We start from the raw sequence: 23,738 nt of genomic DNA, 5'->3' as shown, positions 1-23,738 counted from the left end.
TCTTGTGAACAAGGCCCACTGATGTGTCATATTCTCTACAGAACCAGTGGCACTATTTACAGGTATGACTTGTTTACAGATGTATTAGAATTAGTGAAATTTAAGATTAGAATGATCTCAGTCCAACATAACAAAAGCCTAGTTTGCTGTTTGTGACCCATGTATAGAAAATACTTCTCGGAACCCTCTTCTGTAGCTGCCATCCTCAAGTTCTTAGAAGTCATTAGCTTACAGAAAGTATTAATAATTTTTCATATCAAGGTCCAGAGCAGTAGCCCTGGCATAAGGGAGATACATAGAATAATGGAACGGAATCAGAGCCAGAAATAAGTCCTTGTATTTATATTTAATTGATTTTTGACAAAGTTGCGAAGGCAACTCACTGGGGGAAAGGACTGTCTGCCCCACGATGGACGGGGACAATCGCTTGCCCACGTGAAAGAAGATGCACGTAGACCTTCATCTCGTGTCACACAAACTCAAAACGGGTCATAGACTTAAATGTAACAGCTAAAACAATAAAAATTTTAGAATTTTCTATAAAAACATTTACAGGAAAATATTTTCCAGATCCTGTGGTAGGCAAATCTTTCTTAGACTGAAGCTTCTACCATCCTTTACTACATTTTTGGACCAAAAGCACTGAAAAAAACTGATAAATTGGACATTTCTATCTCAGAAGACACCCGTAAGTAATTTAAAAGACAAGTAACAGACTGGATGAAATACTTGCCAACCACAAGTCTGATAAAGGATTTGTAGCCATACTATGCAAAGAATGCTTACAACTCAATAATAAGAAAACCAATAACCCAATCAAATAATGGGTGAAAGAAATAAATGGGCATTTCATCAAAGAAAGTGCATGAGTGGCTAACAAATACATGAAAAGATGCTCAACATCGTTAATCATTAGGGAAATGCAAATTAAAACCACAATAATATGCCATTTCATACCCACCGGAATGACTGATAAATAAGAGAGCCAGTAATAAATGTCACAGAGGTGGAAAAATTGGGACCCTCATACATTGCTGATGGGAATGTAAATAGTACTGCCCTTCAGAAAACAGTGTCAGTGTCTCCAAAGTTGAATGTCAAAGTCTTATGACCCAGCAATGCAAGGGAATGAGAACAGATATCACACAGAGATGTGCATGTGAGTGTTCATAGCAGCATATTCATAAAAGCTCTAAACTGGGAGTAATGGAAACATCCATCAACTGATGTACAGACAGATGAAATGTGTGGTCTCTACACTATGGAATACCATTCAGCAGCAAAAGGTAATGCGCTACTGATACATGCTATGTTATGGATGAATTTTAAAGACATGCCACGTGAAAGTCAGTTTGTATAAAAAGTCCAGAAAGGGCAAATTTATAGAGACAAAAGCAGATTAGTGGATGCCAAAGCCTGGATTTGGGAACAGGGATTAATTCCAAGTGTGTATGAGATGGAATGAAAATATTCTAAGTCATTACAGTGAGGTTGTACCATTTGGCAAAATCAATGTAAACTTTAAATGAATAAATTTTATGATATGTAAAGTAAGTGAATGAATAAATGAGTGATTGCCTGTAGGATATTCTCCTTTGCATCGATAGCATATAGGGAATCTTATTTGATTCTGGTTGCCACGGGGTGTGCCCATGAGGGATGTATCCTAAGGAATTTAGCATCTGGCTCTATCCAGTCTATCATCTGAGACAATTTCTGTTTCATCATATACTTTGAGACATTCATTGTAACAACACAGCAATCAAGTAGGAAGTCTGTTCTTGGTGTAGATGGAAACAATATCAGTTGAGACACTTAAAAGAGTAACCCACTGACCAAGAATTTTTTTTAGAGAGTGTTTATTCCAGTTGGTGTAAGTGTGGTCAGCTAAATTGAGGGTTAGCGATCAGAGCCAGGGAAAAGAAAAAGGATGGCATCATATGACTAATTTAAAAAAGAACATGAAGCACATTACCAAAAATACCAACACAATAAGCACAATCATATCCTTGTTTGTCAACTTCATTATTTCTTTAAAAATGATTTCTTCTTACCTGTTTGTGCATTAGCATTTTCCTCCATAGAAATCTTTACTTTGGGTTGAATTTTTTTGGACAAGTACCAGGGCCTGTGATAGGCTGAATTATCCAAGTGCTGGTTTATGGTGATAATGTCAATCCATGAGCCTATTTTCCTGTTAGTCAGTTATGGTGGGATCTCTAGGAAAACCCAAGGAGAGAACAGAAACCACCTGTGAACAGTACCCGATGATCTGATCAATCAAATCATTTGCAAGAGCAGAATGAGAGAGAGAGGAGCAGAGCATGACCCTCCTGGTGAGAAGGTTCACGAGGTCTCAGCTGATGGTGGCTTTCGAAAGAACATGTTTTTAGAACCTGGGAAAGAAAAGGTGGACAAGGAGAGTAAGGCTTCTCAACCACTTTACCCAGCTTACTTTTGGTAATTTCATTTGTCTCCTCTATTTGCTGGAGCTCTGTGGGTGATAAGGACAGTGCATGTATTCAGAAATCTTGAGGGCCTTACAGTTATTTAGTAAGATGTAGACCAAAATTAGTATCAGTAGTAAGTGGTGATTTTAAACAAAGGCATAAAATCATGTTGGGAATAAGCTTGTTGACAGTCATCATGCATGCCCTTGCCTGTGAACATGAGTATGCTTTTACCCAACCAGAGTGTCCACGGTAACAAGCCATTCAGTCAGAGCCCTTCACCTTGTATAGAACTCACCTTGAGGGGATGAGCCCCTCTCTTTGCTTTCATCTTCCTTCACTGTGGGCATGATGAACAGGGCAGCCCTTTCAACACTGATAAGCTATTTTTAGAAACGTGGAGCATACCAATTTTACCTAATTATTTTTAGCATCCCTCCTTGAATACTTCTTTACCTATGAGTGCCATGCTGTTAGGAAGCAAATTTTGGTATATTGTAGCAACTGTCTAGGAACTGCCCAGACATGGATGATTCTGGTGTAAAATACATCTTGATAGTTTTCTTATTCTGAATTTAGGGCCTAATTTAGAGAAGAGGAACTAACAAAAGTGTTGTCAGGAAATAACGTTAGTTTTGGCTGATATTAATTTTTAAAAAGCTGTATTTTATAACCTTGCCATTTGGAATATTGACTTCCCTAGAAGTTAATAACCTACTGTTGAATATCATGACCTAAGGGCATGATGTGAGCCAGCACACAATCGAACAAATTAACATGTTTTCTGAGAAGTGAAAGTTCACATTCAGGCTGGGTAAGGACCTTAACACTGCTGTAAGGGGAAACAGACAGGAAACAAAAATAACTTTTATTCCTTTATGGAAGTGTAGAATGTATACTCAAAGATCTTTTGGTTTTTTTTTTTTGGTAGGAGTGGTCAATATTATTTAAAGCTTTATGCTTCTTAAAATGAAAGTGACCTGAAGAAGTGCTTCTGGAATGGCTGAGGAAGGACGTCTGAAAATCCACACCTCCATTAAAGCAAGAACACTGGCCTAATGTTAAACTCAATCTTTCCAGAACTCTGCAAATTCACCCAAACTTTTAGAAACCTAAGGAAGATTTATTCAAGAAAAATGGTTGAATCTCAGTAGGCAGCAGCAAGCTCTTGGCATTTTGACTTGTTTATCCCCTCCATCCTGTTCTCCCCAACTCCACGGTAGCCTTCAAAACCAGCTGTCCCTCAACTACAGTAGCTGTGAAAAACAGCAGCCTAGTAGCCACTAGAGGGGACAGAGTGGGTACGGAATTCCTCAAAAGCTCTATCCCTACAGAAATGTCACTACACATGTGATTTACGTGGTAGCTCCTGGTAAGAGCCCCACTTACAGGACTAGTCTTATTTGACCTGACTCAGAGCTTACACAGGGAGAAAACCCATCCTTAGGTATTTGCCTAAACAATCAGCAGCAAATGAACTGTTTGACATCCCAACTTCCTAAGCCAAGAAAACCAACTGAGACCAATTAAATAAAAAAAGGCTGGCCAAAAAACTTAAAAAGAATATTGGGAATGAGATTTAGAGAGAGGGCTTTGAAAAGCTCTACCACTTACCTGGGGCTCGAGAAATCCACATGCATTTGCAGAACTGTATGTAAATCCAGGAAATACATGAAATGGCCTCCTTCTCTTAATTCTAGTAAACTTGAGGCTTGGCTGAAGCAGGGAATGAGGGATAAGGTAGAATAAACCACCAGAGCTTTGAAGGCTTGCCTGAACCAACAACATACAAGTCTCTTGGCAAAGACTAGAAAACATTTAAGGAAATCTCTGTCCACTCATCAGCTGGGCAGAAATGTCAGTGACCACATGTGACAAAGAAAACATGCTTTACAGAATTAGTCCTTGAAAGCAACAAAAAAAAAAAAAACGGAGGAGGGGAGGGCTGGGGGTGGGCTGGGATGGAGGTAAAGGGCAGAAAACTGTACTTGAACAACTAAAATTAAAAAAAATTTAAAAAAAGAAAGTAACAAAAATGAGCCCTGAGAGTATCTAATTTCCAGAGATGCCATATTATGTCATTTAAAATGATCAGTTTTTACCACTCACCCCCAACATAATGAGACATGCAAATAAACAGAAGGGTGTGGCCCACATACAGGAGGAAAAAAGCAATTGATAGAAATTGTCTGAGAAACTCAGATGTGGGAGTTATTAGACAAAGCTTTTAAATCAGCTATTATAAAAAAAAGAGTTTGAGGAAACTATGTCTAAAGGATTCAAGGAAAATATAAAAATGGTGTCTGACCAAAAAGAGAATATCAACAGAGATATAAATTACTTTTTAATCAAATAGAAATTCTAGAGTTGAACAGTATAATAACTGAAAAATTTACTAGAACCTTCTCACTTGATCTACAAAAAAAGTCCTCATCATACTTAGTGGTAAGAAACTGAAAGATTCCCCACTAACATCAGATACAAGGTGAGGATGTCTCCCTCCCGACTCCCCTGCAACATCATACTAGAAGCTCCAACTAAAGCAATAGGATAAGGAAATGACATAAAAATATACAGACTGGGAAGGAAGAAATAAAATTACCTTTGCTCACAGGTGACATATTTTTCTATGTAGAAAATCCAAAAGAATTGACAGAAAATGTCCTGGAACTAATAAGTGATTAGAACAAGGTTGTAGGATACAAGGTTAATATATAAAAGTCGATTGCCTTCCCACACACTAGCAACAAACAAGTGGAATTTGAAATAAAAAACAAAAGAAGCCCTGACCCATGTGGCTCAGTTGGTTGGGCGTTGTCTTGCAAAGTGAAAGTTTGTGGGTTTGATCCCTGGTTGCAGGTTTGGTGCCTGGTTGGGGTGTGTACGAGAAGCAACCAACCGATGTTTCTGTCCCTCTCTTTCTCCCTCCCTTCCCTTCTCTCTAAAAATAAATGAATAAAATCTTTGAAACAAAACAATATGACTTACTTAAGAATCCATACTTAGAAATAATACTTAGAAATAAATCTAACAAAATATGTACAAGATGTATGTAGCGAAAACTATAAAACTCTGGTGAACAAAACAAGAAGAACTAAATAAATGGAGAGATATTTCATGTTCATGAATAAGATCAATCTTGTCATGTCAGTTATTCCCAACTTCATTTATAGATTCAATGCAATCTCAATCAAAATCTCATTCAATTATTTTGTAGATATTGACAAACTGATTCTACAGTTTATAAAAGGTCTGTACAGAAGGTACCCAGCCACGTAATATGAAAAATAGAGACATTTACTGAAGAAGATACAAGAAACATTGTACAGCCCTGGTTGGTGTGGCTCAGTGGATTGAGCACCAGCGTGTGAACCAAAGGGTTGCTGGTTCAATTCCCAATCAGGGCACATGCCTGGGTTGCAGGCCAGGTCCCCAGTCAGGGGCATGTTAGGCAACCAAACATAGATGTTTCTCTCCCTCTCTTCCCCCTGTCTAAAAATAAACAAATAAAATCTTAAGAAAAAAGAAACATTGTACACAGGACAATGACACCTTAGTCCCCTTCAAAGTAGGCACCTTGAGACCTCACAAAGTTCTCCCAAACACCATCAGCTGCCCTGTCATATTTTCCTGAATCTCATCGATGATCTGAAATCTCTTTCCTTTCAAAGGTGATTTTAGTTTTGGGAAAAGCCAGAAGTCACAGGGCGCTAAATCTGGGTTGTAGGGAGGCTGAGTTACCTGGGTGATTTGATGTTTCACCAAAAAGCTGCACAAGACATGATGCATGAGAGGGTGTGTTGTCATAATGCAGCTTCCAATCACCAGGTGCCCATAGCTGTGGCCTTGTGAATTATCTGAATAGTTTCAGTGGAGGAATGTTTAAGCTTAATACAAAATTTGATGCAGATTCATCGCTCTACTTGCTCAGTCATTTTGAATGCAATGGCCACCAAGTACACACACTCACTCAATAGCATCTACTACTCCCACTGACCAGTCCAGTGAAATTGTCATTGTTCATGCATGTGCATTCCAGTCCACTCTCCTTGGCTGCCAGGTGACATCAATGCCACGTGCAAACCATTCTCATTATATTAACAATAGCTGGGCTTTTTCCAAACTGATCTCATATAGAGAGCTAAAGGAGCCAGAACAGCCAACACAATATTGAAAGAGAAAAACAAAGTTGGAGGACTGACACTGACTTCAAGACTTACTATAAAGACACAGTCATCAAAACAATGTGGTATTGGTGAAAGAATAGACAAACAGATCAACAGAACAGAATGGATAGCCCACAGAAATATACTCAACTGATCTATGAAAAGACAGGATAGGCAATATAATGGACAATAACAGTCTTTGAAATGAGTGGTGCTGGAACAACTGGACGTCCACACACAAAAAGATTAATCTAGATTCTAGACACAAGCCTTACACCCTTCACAAAAGTGACTTAAATGGATCAGGCCTAAATGGATCACAGATGCAAAACCATAAAACTCCTAGAAGACAACATAGGAGAAAATCTAGGAGACCTTGTGTTTGGTGGTGACTTGTTAGATATAACACCAAAGACATCATTTATGAAAGAAAGAATTGATAAACTAGATTTAATTGATATGTTAAATTTCTGCTCAGTAAAAGACACCATCGAGAGAATGATACAGCCCTGGCTGGTGTGGCTCAGTGGATCGAATGCCAGCCTGTGAATCAAAGGGTCACTGGATCAATTCCCAGTCACAGCACATGCCTGGGTTGCAGGCCCGGTCCCCAGTCGAAGAAGTGCTAGGCAACCTAGCATTGATGTTTCTCTCCTTCTCTTTCTCCCTCCCTTACCCTCTATTTAAAAATAAATTTTAAAAATCTTAAAGAAAAAAAGAGAACGAGAATGACACAAACCACAGACTGATAAAAAGTATTTGTAAAAGACATGTCTGATAAACCACTGTTATCCAGCCCTGACTGGTATGGCTCAGTTGGTTGGGCATCATCCCACAGTGCAAAAGGTCGCCAATTCAATTCCAGTCAGAGTATATGCCTGGGTTGTGGGTTCAGTACGTGGACAGGGCACATATGAGAGGCAGCTGACTGATGTTCTGTCTCATGTCAATGTTTCTCTCCCTCTTCCTTCCTTTCCCTCTCTCTAAAAATAAATAAATAAAATCTTTTTTAAAAAGAATTTACTCAAAATATACAATGAACTCTTAAAACTCAACAACAATAAAATGAACAACCAGCCCCAACTGGGTTTCAGTTGTTTGGAGGGTCATCTCACACACCAAAAGCTTGTGAGTTTGAGTCCCAATCAGGGCATATACCTAGACTGCAGGTTCAATCCCCGTCAGCAAGCATACGGGAGGTAACTATCGGTATTTCCCTCTCACATCAATGTTTCTCTCTCTTTCTCTACCTTCCTCTCTCTCTAAAATCAATAAACATATGCTCAGATGAGGTTTAAAAAAAAGAAAGAAAAGTAACAATCCAATTAAAAAATGAGCAAAAGATCTGAATAGGTACCACTCCAAAGGAGACAGACAATTGGTAAATAAGCATTAAAAAAATTCTCAACATCTCACATCATTAGGGAAAAGACAAATTAAAACAATGAGATACCACTACACATCTTTTAGAATCGCCAGAATCTGGAACACTGACAATACCAAATGCTGGAGAGGATGTGGAGCAACAGGAACTCTCATTCACTGCTGGTGGGAGTGCAAAATAGCACAGTTTCGGAAGACAGTTTGGAAGACACTTTGGTGCTTTCTTCTAAAACTAAAGATACTCTTACCTTATGATCTAGCAATCATGTTCCTTAGTATTTCCCCAAAGGAACTAAAAACTTATGTCTACACAAAAACTTGTATACAGATGTTTATAGCAACCTTATTCATAGTCATAAATCTTGGAAGAAACCAAGATGTCCTTCAATAGGTGAATGAATAAAAAAACTGTGGTACAGCCAGACAATGGAATATTATTCAGCACTAAAACGAAATGTACTATTAGGCCATGAAAAGACATGGAGGAACCGTAAATACATATTAGTAAGTGAGGGAAGCCAAAGTGAAAAGGCTACATAAAACAGCTTTCAGATGTATAACATTCTGGAAAAGGAACAACTATGGAGACATTATATAGATCAGTGGTTGGAGGGATTGGAGGGATAGAGGGATATACAGGTAGGCACAGAGGATTTTCAGGGTAGTGGAAATGCTCTACATGATAGCCTTACATGATAAGGCTACATCATTATTCATTTGTCTGAACCCAAGGAATGTGCAACACAGAGTGAAACCTATGTAAACTACAAATGTTGAGTCATGAAGATGTGTGAATACAGGTTTATCAGTTGTAACAAATATACCAATCTGGTAGAGGATTGTGGGTATAATGAGGGAAGCTATATGTGTGTAGGGGCAGGGGGCATATAGGAAATCTCTGTACCTTCTCAATTTTATTGTGAAGCTTAAAATGCTCAAAAAAAAGTTTGAATTAAAAAAATATATACTAGAGGTTCTCAGCAGCAGAAGAAAGGTATATGAACTTGAATGTAGAATATAGAAATTGTTCATTCTTAAGAATCAAAAGAACAAACAAAAATGAACAGGCCCGCAGGGACCTGTGGGAATACCATTAAGCATTATGAAATATGTCCCCAAATGTCTTCCAAATGGGAATCCTAGAAGGAAGAGAATGAGAGAGAGGGAGGGAGGGGGAGAGAGGGAGAGAGGGAGAGAGAGAGAGAGAGAGAGAGAGAGAGAGAGAGAGAGGGAGAGAGAGATTGATTTGTAAAATAATGGTCAAGATCTCTCACATTTTATAAAAACATTACCCTATATATCTAAGAAGCTAAATTAACTCCAAGTAAGATAAACTCAAAGAAATTTATACTTAAACGCATCAGAATTAAACTATTGAAAGGCAAAGACAAATAGGGAATCTTGAAAGTAGCAACAGAAAAACAACTCATCATTTATAAGAGATTCTCAATAAAATCAGTTGCTAAAAAAAAATCAACTGTTAATGACTCATCAGAAACTATGAAGACTAGGATGCAGTAGGATAATATATTCAAAATGCTAGAAGGAAAAGACTGTCTACCAAGAATTTTATAACCAGAAAAACTACCTTCAAGAATGAAGGAGAAATTTAAAATACCCAAAGAAACCAAACTGAGAGAATTTATCACTATTGGACCTCTCCTACAATAAATACCAAAGGTTGACCTTCAGGCTGACATCAAATGACAAAAGGCAGTTACTTAAATTCATATAAAAAAATAAAGGGCACCAATAAAAGTTTCTACATAGAGAAATATAAAATATGGTTTAAGTGTATTTATGTTGTAACACTTTTCTTATCCTATCTAATGGAAAGACAGCTGGATAAAACAATGATAACAAAACTGTGTCAATAGGTTGGTTTATCATGTATAATGCTGTAATTTATATGACAATAATAGTACATAGGAGTTTGGAAAGGAATGAAGTTATACTGTAGAAAAATTTTGAACACAATTAAAACTCAGTGGTATTAATCTGAACTAGATTGTTATAAATTATGATGCTAATTATAGTCCCAGAGCAAGTACTAAGAAAAACCTTTTATATACAGTAAAAGAAACAACAAAGGAATTAAAATGACACACTAGAAAATATCTATTAAGCATGAAAGAAGAGAGTAATGGAGAAAGAACAACAAAAAAGACATGAGATATATATAAAACAAGTAAAATTGCAGATATGAATCCTATATCAATAGTAATTAAATTAGATATAAATGGATTAAATACTTCAATAAAAATACAGAGATCGGCAAATTAAAAAATCATTATTCAGCTGCATGCTGTCTACATTAGCCACATCTTAGATTCACAGACACAAAAAGTTAAAATTAAGAGGATAGAAGAAGTTATATCATGAAAACAATAACCAATGGATATCAGGACTGGCTATAATGATATCAAACAAATAGAATTTAAGACCAAAATTGCTAAGAGGCAAAAAAATTTTATAATGATAAAAGAGTTAATCCATCAGGAACACATAACAATTATGAACAAATACACCAAGGGGATTAAGAAGTACAAAACTAGTCATGGGGATGTATGGTACAGCACAGGCAATATAGTCAATAACAGTAATATCTATATCTATATATCTATTCTTATAAACATATAGTGAATACAGAGTAATAGGTAGTTACTACACCATACTAAGTATGTATGGTGCCAGGTGAATACTACAATTATCATGGTGTTTACTTAGTAATGTAAATACATGTGTAATCACTGTGTTGTGCACCTGAAACTAATACAACATTGTATGTTAACTATAATTTTAAAATAAATGAAAAACAAACAAATGCACCTAACAATAGAGTCACCAAATACACAAAGTAAAATCTGATGGAATTGAAGAGAGAAATACACAATTCCACAATAACGACTAAATATTCCAATTCCCCCCTACTACAATGAATAGAATCACTAGGCAGATCAACAGGAAAATAGAAGACCTGTACAACACTAAACAAGCTAGATATAACAGAATTTATAGAATACACCAGCAAACATAAAAAGAATATGTATGCTTCTCAAATGCATACACAACAACATGTTAGGCCTTTCTCTGTTTTTCTTTTAAAGATTTTATTTATTTATTTATTATTTATTTTTAATATCTATCTATCTGTTTATCTATTTTTAGAGGAGGAGGGAGGGAGAAAGAGGGAGAGAAACATCAGTGTGTGGTTGCCTCTTGCACGCTCCCTACTGGGGACCTGGCCTGCAAGCCAGGCATGTGCCCTGACTGGCCCTGTGACCCTTTGGTTCACAGGCCTGCTCTCAATCTACTCAGCTACACGAGCCAGGCCCCTTTTTAATTTTTTTTTAAGAGGGAGGGGAAAGGGGGGAGAAGCAAAGTGAGAGCAACAATGATGTGAGAGAGATACATCTATCGGTTGCCTCTCACACTAGCCCTGACACAGGATGGAACCCTCAACCCCTCAACCTAGCATGTGCCCTGATGGGAACTATACTAGTGACCTTTCGCTCTGTAGGACAATCAATGCCCAAACGAGTGAGCCACACTGGTCAGGCCATCTCAGATCATTTTAAAAGGCATCAGTAAATTTTTTAAAAACTATACAGAGTACAGTTAAAAAAACACAAGTACAGAGTATATTCTCTGGCCACAATGGAATGAAATTGGAAATCAATAAGAGAAAGATGGAAATTGGAAAGAGAAATTGGAAATCAATAAGGGAAATTCACAAGTATGTGTAAATTAAACAATATACTCCTCAATAATCAATAAGTCAAATAATACTTCACAAGAGAAATTTAAAAATACTTAATGAGTAAAATTAAGATGCAAAATACCAAAACTTATGGGATATAGCTAAAGCAGTGCTTAGAGCTTTAAATGCCTGTGTTAAAATGAAGAAAGATCTGCTCTGGCTGGTGTAGCTCAGAGGATTGAGCGAGCGCTGCAAACCAAGAGGTCACCAGTTCAATTCCCAATTGGGGCACATGCCTGGGTTGCAGGCCAGGTCCTCAGTGTGGGGCGAGTGAGAGGCAACCACACATTGATACTTCTCTCTTCCTTCCTCTCTAAAAATGAATAAATAAAATCTTTTAAAAAAATGAAGCAAGATCTTAATCAATCACTAGACTGGTCCCTTAATAAAAAAAAAAAGACAAAGAAGAGCAAAATAACCTAAAGCTATTGGAAGAAAGGAGATAATAAAGAGTCAAACAAAAATGAATGAAATAGAGGAAAGAAAACAATAGAGAAAATCAATAAAACCAAAAGTTAGTTCTTTGAAATGATTAACAAAACTGATAAACGTTTAGCTAGCTTGATCAAGAAAATAAATCAAATTACTAAAGTCAGGAATCAAAGAGGAGACATCATTGTTGTTACAGAAGTAAAAAGCAATGTAAGAGAATACTATGAACACTTATGTGCCAGTTAGAAAACATACATGAAATGAACCAATACCTAGAAAAACACAAACTATTAAGGAAAACACAAGAAGAAACGAAATTCTAAATATTCCTATAACAAGTAAAGAGATGAATTAGTAATTTTAAAACTTCCAAAGAAGAAAATTGCAGGTCCAGATGGCCTTTGTGGCACATTTCACTAAATGGTTAGAGAGTAATTAATACCAATCCTTCACAAACTCTTCCAAAAAAGGAGGGAACACTTCACAATTCATTCTATGAGGCCAGTATTCCCTGATACAAAATCAAGCAAAGACATCACAGGAAAAGAAAATCATACCGCAATATCTATTTTGAATAAAGTCATGTCTCCTTGACAAAATACCAGCAAACTAAATTAACCATAATGTAAAACGTATTATACACCATTGCCAAGTAAGATTCATCTCAGGAATGCAAGTTGTTTCAAGGGAAAACCCCACATGATCATCTTAATTGATTCAGAAATATCATTTGACAAAACCCCAAGTCCTTTCATGATAAAAAATAAAACCAACAATGAACACATTATGAATAAAATGGAATTTTCCCAACCAGATAAAGATCATCTACGAAAAAGAGTCCACTGCTAAATTCATATTCAAAGCCAAAAGGCTTTTCCCCTAAGATCAGGAATAAGATAAGTATATTCACTCTTATCATGTCTATTCAGTGCTGTACTGATGGTTATAGCTAGGACTACCAGTCACGAAAAAGAAATAAAAGTCATCCAGATTGAAAAGAAGAAATAAAACTATTTCTGTTCACAGATGATATGACATTGTACATAGAAAATCCTAAGGAACCCACAAAAACATTATACTACTAATACTAAGTGAATTCATCAAGTTTGTAGGACACCAGACAAATACATACAAGTCAACTGTATCTCTTTTGGGAGAGAGGACTTCCAGCCAAGATGGAGGCATAGGTAGACACAGTGTGCCTCCTCACATAATCAAAAGAAGGACAACAACAAATTTAAAAACAAAAAAAACAACCAGAACTGACAGAAAGTCAAACTGTATGGAAGTCCAACAACCAAGCAGTTAAAGAAGAAACACTTATCCAGACCAGTAGCTGGGGGTGGAGACAGGCAGCTGGGCAGAGAGGATACTGCAGAGAAGACTTGCTGCAAGGTGGAGGCTGGAGGACTGGGGTGGGCAAGGCAGTGGCTGGCTGAATGGGCGGTCCCATATTTGCATGCGGATAAACCAGGAGGAATAACTGGGGAGTGAGACAGACCACACAACCCAGAGCTCCAGCACCAGGAAATAAAGCCTCAAAACCTCTGACTGAAAAAACCTGTGGGGGTTGAGATGGTGGGAAGAACTCCTAGCCTCAGGAGAGTTCATTGGAGAGACCCACAGGCTCCTAGAATGTACACAAAACCAGTCACCAGAAAATCAGCACCAGAAGGGCCCAATTTGCTTGTGGGTAGTGGAGGAAGTGACTGAAAGCCGGCAGAGAGTGGATCAAACAGCATTGTTCCCCCTCTGACCCCTTCCCTACATAAAGCACCACAACACAGCAACATAGGTTGCCCCACCCTGCAAATACTTAAGGCTTCACCCCTTACTGTGTAACAGACATGCCTGAGACACACACAAAAAAACGGCCCAAATGAAAGAACAGATCAAAGCTCCAGAAAAAATACAATGGAGTGACGAAGAGATAACCAACCTATCGGATGCACAGTTCAAAACACTAATAATCAGGATGCTCACAGAATTGGTTGAGTATGGTCACAAAATAGACAAAAAAGTGAAGGCTATGAAAAGTGAAATAGAGGAAAATGTACAGGACAGTGAAGGGAAGGAAACCAGGACTCAAGTCAACAATTTGGAGCAGAAAAAAGAAATAAACATTCAACCGGGATAGAATGAAGAAACAAGAGTTAAAAAAATATGAGAAGATGCTTAGGAACCTCCAGGACAACTTTGAAAGTTCCAACATCTGAATCATAGAGGTGCCAGAAGGAGAAGAGGGAAACCAAGAAATTGAAAAGTTACTTGAATAAATAATGAAGGAGAATTTCCCTCATCTGGCAAAGGAAATAGACTTCCAGGAAGTCCAGGAAGCTCAGAGAGTCCCAAAGAAGATGGACTTAAGGAAGCACACAACAAGGCACATCATAATTACATTACTCAAGATTAAATATAAGGAGAAAATCTTAAAAGTAGCAAGAGAAAAGGAGATAGTTACTTACAAAGGAGTTCCCATTAGACTATCAGCTGATTTCTCAAAAGAAACCTTATAGGCAAGAAGGGGCTGGAAAGAAGTACTCCAAGTCATGAAAGGCAAGGACCTACATCCAAGGTTGCTCTATCCAGCAAAGTTATCCTTTAAAATGGAAGGGCAGATAAAGTACTTCCCAGATAAGGTAAAATTAAAGGAGTTCATCATCATCAAGCTATTATTATATGAAATGTTAAAGGGACTTATCTAAGAAAAAGAAGAGGATCAAAAATATGAACAGTACCTGGCTAGTATAGCTCAGTGGATTGAGTGTGGGCTGCAAACCAAAGGGTTGCCAGTTCGATTCCCAGTCAGGGCACATGCCTGGGTTGTGGCCCAGGCCCCCAGTGGGGCAACCCACACATTGATGTTTCTCTCCCTCTCTTTGCCTCTTCCTTCTCCTCTCTCCAAAAATAAATAAATAAAATCTTAAAAAATATATGAACAGTAAAATGACAACAAACTCACAATTATCAACAACTGAACCTAAAAAAAAAGCTATGCAAACAACTACAATGGGAACAGAATCACAGAAATGGAGATCACATGGAGGGTTATCAGTGGGGAAGAGGAGGGGGTGAATGGGGGAAAAGGTACAGGGAATAAGAAGCATAAATGGTAGGTACAAAATAGACAGGGGGAGGTTAAGAATAGTATAGGAAATGTAGAATCCAAAGAACTTATATGTATGACCCACAGACATGAACTAAGGTGGGGGGAATGCAGGTGGGAGGGGGTGTGCAGGGCAGAGGGGGATAAATGGGGGAAAATGGGACAACTATAACAGTGTAATCAATAAAATATATTTAAAAAATAAAAAATAAAAAATGGTATCTCTTCTATACACTAGCAATGAACAGTACAAAAATGAATTAAAGATTACGATTCCATTCACAATAGCATAAAAAATACATTTAACAAAGTAAAAGGTTTGTACACTGAACACCACCACATTCTTGAAAGAGATGAAACACCTAATAAATGGAAAGACATCCCATGATCATCAATCAGAAGAAAATATTGTTCAGAAGACAATTCTCCCCAAATTAATCTACAGGTTCAATTCAATCCTTATTAAAATTCTAGCTGCCTTTTTTGGAGAAATTGACAATATGAGCCTAAAATCTATATGGACATGCAAGAGACCCAAAATAATTTTAATAAATAAAGAACCAAATTGGAGGACTCACATTCTGTGATTTCAAAACATACTACAAAGCTACAATAATCAAGACAGTGTGGTAGTAGCTTAAGGAGAGATGTACACATCAATGGAATAGAATTTAGAGCCCAGATTTTTGACAATGGGGTCAAGACAATGAAATGGGATAAATGACAACTCAGAGAATAGCATTTTCAAAATACGGTGCTGGGATACAACTGGATATTCACGTGCAAAAAAATTACATTGGGCCCTTGTTTTACCCCATATACAAAATTTATCTCAAAAATAGATAAAAGCTCTAATCATAAGAGCTAAACCCATTAAAACTCCTTAAAAATTTAGGGGAAGGGCTTTGTGACATTGTATTAGGCAATGATTTTTTGGATATCAGAGCAAAAGCATAAACAACAAACAAGAGGTAAATGGAAGTACATCAAAATTAAAAACTTCTGTGCATGGAAAGACAATTAGAGTAAAAAGGCATCCTGAAGAACAGGAGAAAATATTTGCAAGGGTTGATTCCTTAAACTCACCAGTAAAAACAGCTCATATAACCTGATTGAAAAATGGGAAAAGGACATGAATGCACATTTCTCCAAGGAAGTTATACAAATGACCAACAAGCATATGAAAAGTTGCTTAATGTCAAAAATCATTAGAGAATTGCAAATCAAAACCACAATGAGGTATCACCTGACACCTACCAGGATGGTTTCTAATTTTTGAAAAAACAAGTGATGGTGAGGATGGAAAGAAATTGGAACTCTTGAACACTTTTTTTCTCTTGTACAATGTTCTAAAATTGTGCAGCTGCTGTGAATAACAATGTGACAGTTCCTCAAATATTAAAAATAGAATGGATATCGCTAGCTATCAGAGAGATGCAAATTAAAATCACAATGAGATACCACTTTACACTGGTCAGAATGGCCACCACAAACAAAGCAACAAACAACAAGTGTTGGAGAGGTTGTGGAGAAAAGGGGGCCCTAGTGCACTGTTGGTGGGACTGCAGACTGGTACAACCACTATGGAAGACAGTATGGAATTTTCTCAGAAAACTAAAAATGGATCTGCCTTTTGACCCAGCAATTCCACTGCTAGGATTGTATCCTAAGAACCCTGAAACACCAATCCAAAAGAACCTATGCACCCCAATGTTCATAGCAGCACAATTTACAATAGCCAAGTGTTGGAAGCAACCTAGGTGCCCATCAGTAAATGAATGAATCAAAAAACTATGGTACATTTACACAATGGAATTCTATGCAGCAGAGAGAAAGAAGGAGCTCCTACCCTTTGCAACAGCATGGATGGAGCTGGAAAGCATTATGCTGCATAAAATAAGCCAGGCGGTGAAAGACAAATACCATATAATCTCACCTTTAACAAGAACCTAAAAAAACAAAACAAACAAACAAGCAAAATATAACCAAAGACACTGAAATAGAGAACAGGCTGACAATGACCAGAGCAGAGAGGGGAGGGAATTTCAGGGGAAAGGGGGAAGGGTTTATAGGAATAAATATAAAGGACACATGGACAAAAACTAGGGGGGGGGTGGAAATGGGAGGGAGGTGGGGAGAACTGGGGGGGGTGCTGGGAAGGGAGTAAAAGACAGAAAACTGTACTTGAACAACAATTAAAATTTAAAAAATGTTAAAAATATAGAATGGTAATTGTATATGATTCAGCTGTTCCACTTCAAGTATGTACCCACAGAACTGAAAGCAGGGTCCTGAAGAGACAGGTGTACAGCCAGGTTTATAGCAGTGTGCTTCAAACAGCTAAGAGGAGGAAGTAACACAAGTGTCCATTGATGAGTAAAAGGATAAATAAAATGAGGTATACACATGCTACAAAATATTCAGCTATAAAAAGGAATGGAATTCTGACACATGGATGACCTTTAAGGATATTATGTAGTCAAAGGAGCCGGTCACAAAAGAACAAATATTGCATGATGCCTCTTACAGAGGGTTCTGAGAGTAGTCAGATTCAGAGACAGAAAGTCCAATGGTGCTGCCAAGGACTGGGGGAAGGAGGAAATGGGGAGGAGCAGCTTACTGAGAAAAGAGTTTCGTTGCTACAAGATGGAAAAGTTCTGGAGGTTGGTTGCACAACAGTATGAATGTACTTAACATGACTGCACAGTATTTGTAAAAAGGGTTAAGATGGTATATTTTACATAATGTATATTTTTTACCAGTTTTTAAAAGACTATCAAAAGTTGCCTATTATGTTTAAAGAAATGTTATACAATGAAATATTATCATTCATCAGACCTGAGACTACTTACCTCTGTGACCCTGGACTTCCAAACCTCAACTTCTACCTGTGTCCCCCTCCCTGCTCATAAATGAACCTGATAGTTGTCATTTAAGCCTACTTGGTACGTGCCAGGCTTTTCCAGACATAACTCTCAACCATTTTCTGGGGAGCCAACAACAGCTCAGCACAGTTTCGTGCCATTTCCCATGGTTGTGAGAGGAATGGGCTGCTGCTGGGTCCCTTGGCCTGACCACCACACCTCATGCCCCTCAAGGCAGCTTCATCCTAACAGCCACCTGGGGAACCCAGAAATTCAGATTCCCCTTGGAGATGAGCAGTTCTCTAGATTTTGATGAATGTTGAGTGTGCAGGTCCTGGAATGAGTACATTAACAGAGAAAAAGATGAACTCAAACAGGATTGCCTAACTTGACAGACTAAGGGAGGCTTGACAGGGGAGGGGTCTAGAAGGGGAGGAAGGAGGAATGAAAACTGCTTACTGCGGAGCACTCTCTGTGTGTGGGCACATTCTGTGCCAGAGGGCACTCAGAGTGCTTGCGGTCTATCCTGCCCGAGGACGGAGACTACCGGGGACAGTCCAGGGTCCTGGAGCTGTCGGCCGTCCAGAGATGGGCCAGTCCAGACACAGCAGAGCGCTCCCAGCAGGAAAGGCGGCACAGGCAAGATGCCCGAAGGAGGGAAGGGAGATGGGGCACCACGGGGACTCGGTGGGTCTGTGTGTGGGAGAGGGTGTGTCTTTCTTTTGGAAGATCACTCTTGGTCCTGTGGGGAAGAGGACTTGAAGGGCAAGAAACTGCAGTAGAGAAGACCTGACTCCAAAGACAGAGTTGAGGGAAGTGAATTCTAGAAAGGTTTTTGGAGGGACCCTGGCCAGGGCTTGGTGATCAACTGCATGTGGGAATGGGGAGGGAGAGGAATGGGCCTTAGTACCAACTCTCGGGTACTGCAGTGACTGAACTCAAAGGAAAAGGGCTGTGATGGGTGGGGGTTGGGGTGGCGGGCAGTCACGGACAGAAAGGGGGCTGTCATTTTTGCCAGGTGCCTCCCTTGACACTCAGTGCCTGTCTGGTGGGCGCTTTAACACGGTAGACTTTTACTGTGTCTTTGTAGTTCAGGGTCTCTGCACTGGTTGGTTGGTCTGTCTGTTTGAAGGAGGAAGGTGGTGATCTGGAGCATTAGTCCAGCTCTCTGAGAGAGCTGAGCAGGCCAAGGGACACGATGGGGTGGAGGGAGGAAATGGTGTTCAGGAAAGAGGGAAGGAAAAAGTCTGAGGGAGCGAAGCTGCTTAAGAACCACCACTCTTTCCATTTCTGTAGCATTTGAGCAAACAGGGTCCTGTTTGTGTTACATCACTTGATCCTTCGTCAGCTGATTTGGAGAACTCAGCTGAGCTGGGCCACTGCTTTCCCCAGGACAGCGGGGATTCTAAGCTGGGGACTGGGGGGCAGGATCAGGTGATCCAGGGTCTAAAGCACAGGTGGCAAATGCAAGGCCCCAGGGCCGAATCTGGCCCTCCACGTTGTTCCTACAGGGGGCCGAGCTGAGCTCTCGCTTAACTGTTAAGTAGCTACATTTATACAGTCCTAAAGTTACATTCAGCCCTTTAGAGGCAACCTTGAGACTGATGTGGCCCCCGGTGAAAATGAGTTTGACACCTCTGGTCTAAGGGCAGAGTACTTGCTGGACACAAGATAAGGGTACTGTGCATTGGTGAAAATGAGTTTGACACCTCTGGTCTAAGGGCAGAGCACTTGCTGGACACAAGATAAGGGTACTGTGCATCCCTGGCTCTTTTCAGGAAATAGGGACCTGACCTATTTAGTTACATTTTAAGGTAAAGTCCAGAGAGAAGGTGTGGGTGCAAGACATCTTCTTCAACTTAGGAACAGTCCTGCAGGGCCCACCTCTTAACCCCACATCCCCTTCAGAGCCCTCCTAGGCTGGGGTGAGGGAGCCCCCTTTGCCAGCCTCTTCGACTTCAGCCTCAGGGAGCCTCAGGCCCCCGGCACTGAGGGAACACAGTCTGACCCCATCAGTCACTGTGGAGGTGGGCAGACTGAGACAGAGGGTGGAGGTAGCACCCTGCATGGGGTTCTGTCCCCTCAGGCCTCGTTCTCCCCAACCACAGCCTCCTCTGCAGGGACAGAAGGACATGGCCTGGAAACTGACAGCAGCTCTGCTGCTGCTGGCCTGGCTTTCAGCCGCCATGTGCAGTGCCCGAGACGGGACAGAGCTGCTCAACGTCTGCATGGACGCCAAACACCACAAGGCCAAGCCAGGCCCCGAGGACAAGCTGCATGACCAAGTATGGCTGGGGTGTGGCTCTGACTGGGGGGAGGCCTGCTTCTGACAGGGGAGAGGAAGTCAGGGTGGTGAGGGAAGGGCTGAGGGGTCAGACACCCCATATTTGAGTTGTGGCTGAGAAGGTAAATGTTGAGGAGTGTTTAGGTGATTTTAGGGGTGGCCTCTTCAGAACAGGACACCACATGAGCATTAACATGGAATAATCATGTATCGAGCACCTACTAGGTGTCATGTGTTTTCTGTACATGAATTCATTTTTCCAGGGGTCCTTGGAGGTATGTAGGTGACATTTTCCACACGACACAAATGAGGACACTGAGACTGAGGAGAACATGGACACACAGAGGCACTGGCCCTGAGCAGCCCTTGTGGCCAGGTAGCGGCAGGACCGGGGCAGACACCTTTGCATTTGGGGAAGAGGTTTTTCCTCGTTTCACTGTGGCCGGTCCCATGGAGTGCTGAGGGCGGAGGACAGGGCCTCCTGGGACTGTGACACAGGGCTCTGGTGTTGTCCTTGCACACAGTCTTTAATATTTGTGCCTTGGTTGCAACCATGTTAGACTCCCTGCCTCCTTTTTATGACAAATATTGTTTAGACTCTCTTCTCTATCCTGGAATGACGTTTGAAGCTAATAGAATCTATTTGCACATTTAGTTTAAAAAATATCAACATAACCACCTGTAATGCAAAGGAGAAGCCAAAAGAAAGTACTTTATAATACAATCCCTACATTTCAACATGCCGATTTCTGGTGTGGCTACATTAGAAGTCACTGTGAAATACCACCTGTCTTTTATTCACAAAATCACTATGAATGGGGCAGCTACAAAGGAAGGTCGATACAGGTGTATTCTATTGGCCACTTAAATTGTATGAGATACTCTAAGCAGTGTTGCCATTGTTGACACAATTCTCTACAATAGTGGTTAACTCCAGCAATGCAAAACATACACTACAGCCTTCCATTTCATGGCTTGGTTTTTGTTTTGATCTGGAGAATCTATTCTAGATTATATAAAAACGGTGCTAAAGTATGGTGTGTCTATATGTAAGATGAAGTTCAGTTTACATTAGAAAAGCATAAGCATGTCTTTACTGTTTTTAGCACGTGTTTCTATGTGCCCGCCATGTGCCTGGTCCTGGCCTAGCCACTGGCAGGGGGTGGGGGACACAGATCTTGATATTTGCCAAGAATATGGTTATTCAACAGTGTATTACTGCATCGCTCACTCTCTTTCCTCCTTTACTCAGAATGTCACCCACCAATGGCATTTCAAACCACCTCATCTAAAATTTCCACAATCACCCCATACTCCACATTCCCATTCCCTGCTGTAAATTTCCTCATGTAATTGACCATAGACTTACAATCATTTTTCTCTCTCAGTGTCCTACTGTGTCTCCCCTGACCAGAATGTAAGATCCATGAACACATATTTCTGTCTGTTTTGTTGTCTGCTCTATTTGGTCTAGAACAGGGCTGGCATTGAATAGTTACTCAGTTAAATACATATATTATATATAACATATATTGTATATATGAGATATATATTATATATATCATTTTACTTAGTTTTAGAGAGATGGGAGGGTGGGAGAAAGAGAGGGAGAGAAACATTGATGTGTGAGAGAAATATTGACTGGGTGCCTCCTGCATGCCCCCAACTGGGCACCTGGCCTGTAACCCAGGCATGTGCGCTGACTAGGAATCTAACGAGCAACCTTTAGGTTCACAGGCTGGTGCTCAATCCACTGAGCCACACCAGCCAGGGCCTCAGTAATGTATTTTTAATAAATAAATCTAGGAATGTTTTATAAAGTGTTAATATCTGTATAAATGTTAGTTTATTGTCCTCCTAAGTCAGGGTTTCTCCTAGGTTCCCCAAAACCCTGATCACACTGTTGTAATTGAGTGTCCCCCAAGATGTAAATTCCTAGAGGCCAGGAAGAGAAGGGTCCTCCCAGTGAGTGTTTCTAGGGCAGCCTTCCTGGGACAGGAGAGCAAGAACCGAATGGGCAGAGACTAGATGCGGCAGAAGTGTGTGGCAGGGGAAGGACTTAGTGCTGTGTCCGCCCCTCCCAGTGCAGTCCCTGGAGGAAGAACGCCTGCTGCTCCGTCAGCACCAGCCAGGAGCTGCACAAGGACACCTCCCTCCTGTACAACTTTAACTGGGACCACTGCCGCAAGATGGAGCCCGCCTGCAAGCGCCACTTCATCCAGGATACCTGCCTCTATGAGTGCTCCCCCAACCTGGGACCCTGGATCCAGGAGGTGCGGGTGTCTCCCTCACCCCAGCCCAGCAGGCTGCCCTCCAGCTCAGTCAGGCCTGTGGCTGCCAACCTGCCTGGCTGAGAGGAGCCTTCCCCCTCCCCCCTCCCCCCCAGGTGAACCAGAGCTGGCGCAAAGAACGTTTCCTGAACGTGCCCCTGTGCAAAGAGGACTGTGAGAGCTGGTGGAGAGACTGCCGCACCTCCTACACCTGCAAGACCGACTGGCACAAGGGCTGGAACTGGACCTCAGGTGAGGGCCAGGCAGGTGGGAGATTGAGGAAGGATTTTGACAAAGGCCGCTCGAAGATTTGGGGTTGTGTGAATATCTCTGGGGTAATCAGGGGCTGAACATCTGTGTCTATCTTCTCTCCTCCTGCAGGATCTAACAAGTGTCCAGCTGAGGCTGTCTGCCGCACTTTTGAGTTCTACTTCCCCACGCCTGTAGCCCTGTGTGAGGGCATCTGGAGTCACTCCTACAAAGTCAGCAAGTACAGTCGAGGGAGTGGCCGCTGCATCCAGATGTGGTTTGACCCGGCCCAGGGCAACCCCAATGAAGAGGTGGCGAGGTTCTATGCCTTGGCCATGAATTCTAGGGCCACGGCCCATGGGATTGGACCTGTTCTTGTCATTCTAGCCCTAATGCTGCAACTCTGTCTCCTTAACTGAATCCAGCTCTTCCCATATGCCCCTTCTGCCTGTGCCCAGCTTTGAGGTGCAGTTTCAGCTCAGCTCAGGTCCACAAATGAGGGATCCCTAAGCCTGGCTCCATCCATTACCCATCTGTCATCCAGTTCCTGTTCCATGGTGGGGCTTGGGGTTTCTCTGCCAGCCCATTCCAGTAAATAGACAGACATATTTGTGTCTGATGAGTTATTTTGGTTGTTAGTTTCGGGGTGGACAGAGGAGAAACTCCCTAGCATTTGGATTCTTTCGCATTAGAGAAATGAAACCTGGGTTTCAAACTTAGCTCAGCGACTCACTATGTGAAAGGGCACAGTTGCTTGACTGCTCTCGACCTTGG

General features: G+C 40.6%; 1 protein-coding gene and 1 long non-coding RNA gene across 4 annotated transcripts in view; one reads left to right on the top strand and one right to left on the bottom strand.

Moving 5' to 3' along the window:
- The window catches only part of LOC118501272, a 46,742-nt gene that overhangs the window by 21,960 nt on the left and 1,044 nt on the right, over positions 1 to 23,738 (bottom strand). The window contains exon 3 of the long non-coding RNA XR_004903895.1: positions 2,055 to 2,219. This is a non-coding gene — a long non-coding RNA (uncharacterized LOC118501272). The remainder of the gene's footprint in view (positions 1 to 2,054; positions 2,220 to 23,738) is intronic.
- Positions 18,646 to 23,572, top strand: FOLR2 (folate receptor beta). Of its 3 annotated transcripts, none has more exons than XM_036028864.1 (6): positions 19,911 to 19,975; positions 20,072 to 20,188; positions 20,270 to 20,446; positions 22,530 to 22,718; positions 22,832 to 22,967; positions 23,097 to 23,572. In XM_036028864.1, the coding sequence occupies exons 3-6, from the start codon at positions 20,294 to 20,296 to the stop codon at positions 23,381 to 23,383; spliced, it is 765 nt and encodes a 254-aa protein (XP_035884757.1). In that variant the 5' UTR covers positions 19,911 to 19,975; positions 20,072 to 20,188; positions 20,270 to 20,293; the 3' UTR covers positions 23,384 to 23,572. The 3 variants fall into 3 exon arrangements, with proteins under 3 accessions (XP_028372818.2, XP_035884757.1, XP_035884756.1); XM_036028863.1 differs by having other exon boundaries at positions 19,912 to 19,975; positions 20,072 to 20,160; positions 20,268 to 20,446; XM_028517017.2 differs by lacking the exons at positions 19,911 to 19,975; positions 20,072 to 20,188 and adding an exon at positions 18,646 to 18,800.

The sequence above is a fragment of the Phyllostomus discolor genome, chromosome 6 (assembly GCF_004126475.2).
Source record: "Phyllostomus discolor isolate MPI-MPIP mPhyDis1 chromosome 6, mPhyDis1.pri.v3, whole genome shotgun sequence".
Taxonomy (NCBI): Eukaryota; Metazoa; Chordata; class Mammalia; order Chiroptera; family Phyllostomidae; genus Phyllostomus; species Phyllostomus discolor.
Note: the sequence above shows the minus strand (reverse complement) of the source record. Positions and strands in the feature narration are given on the sequence as shown.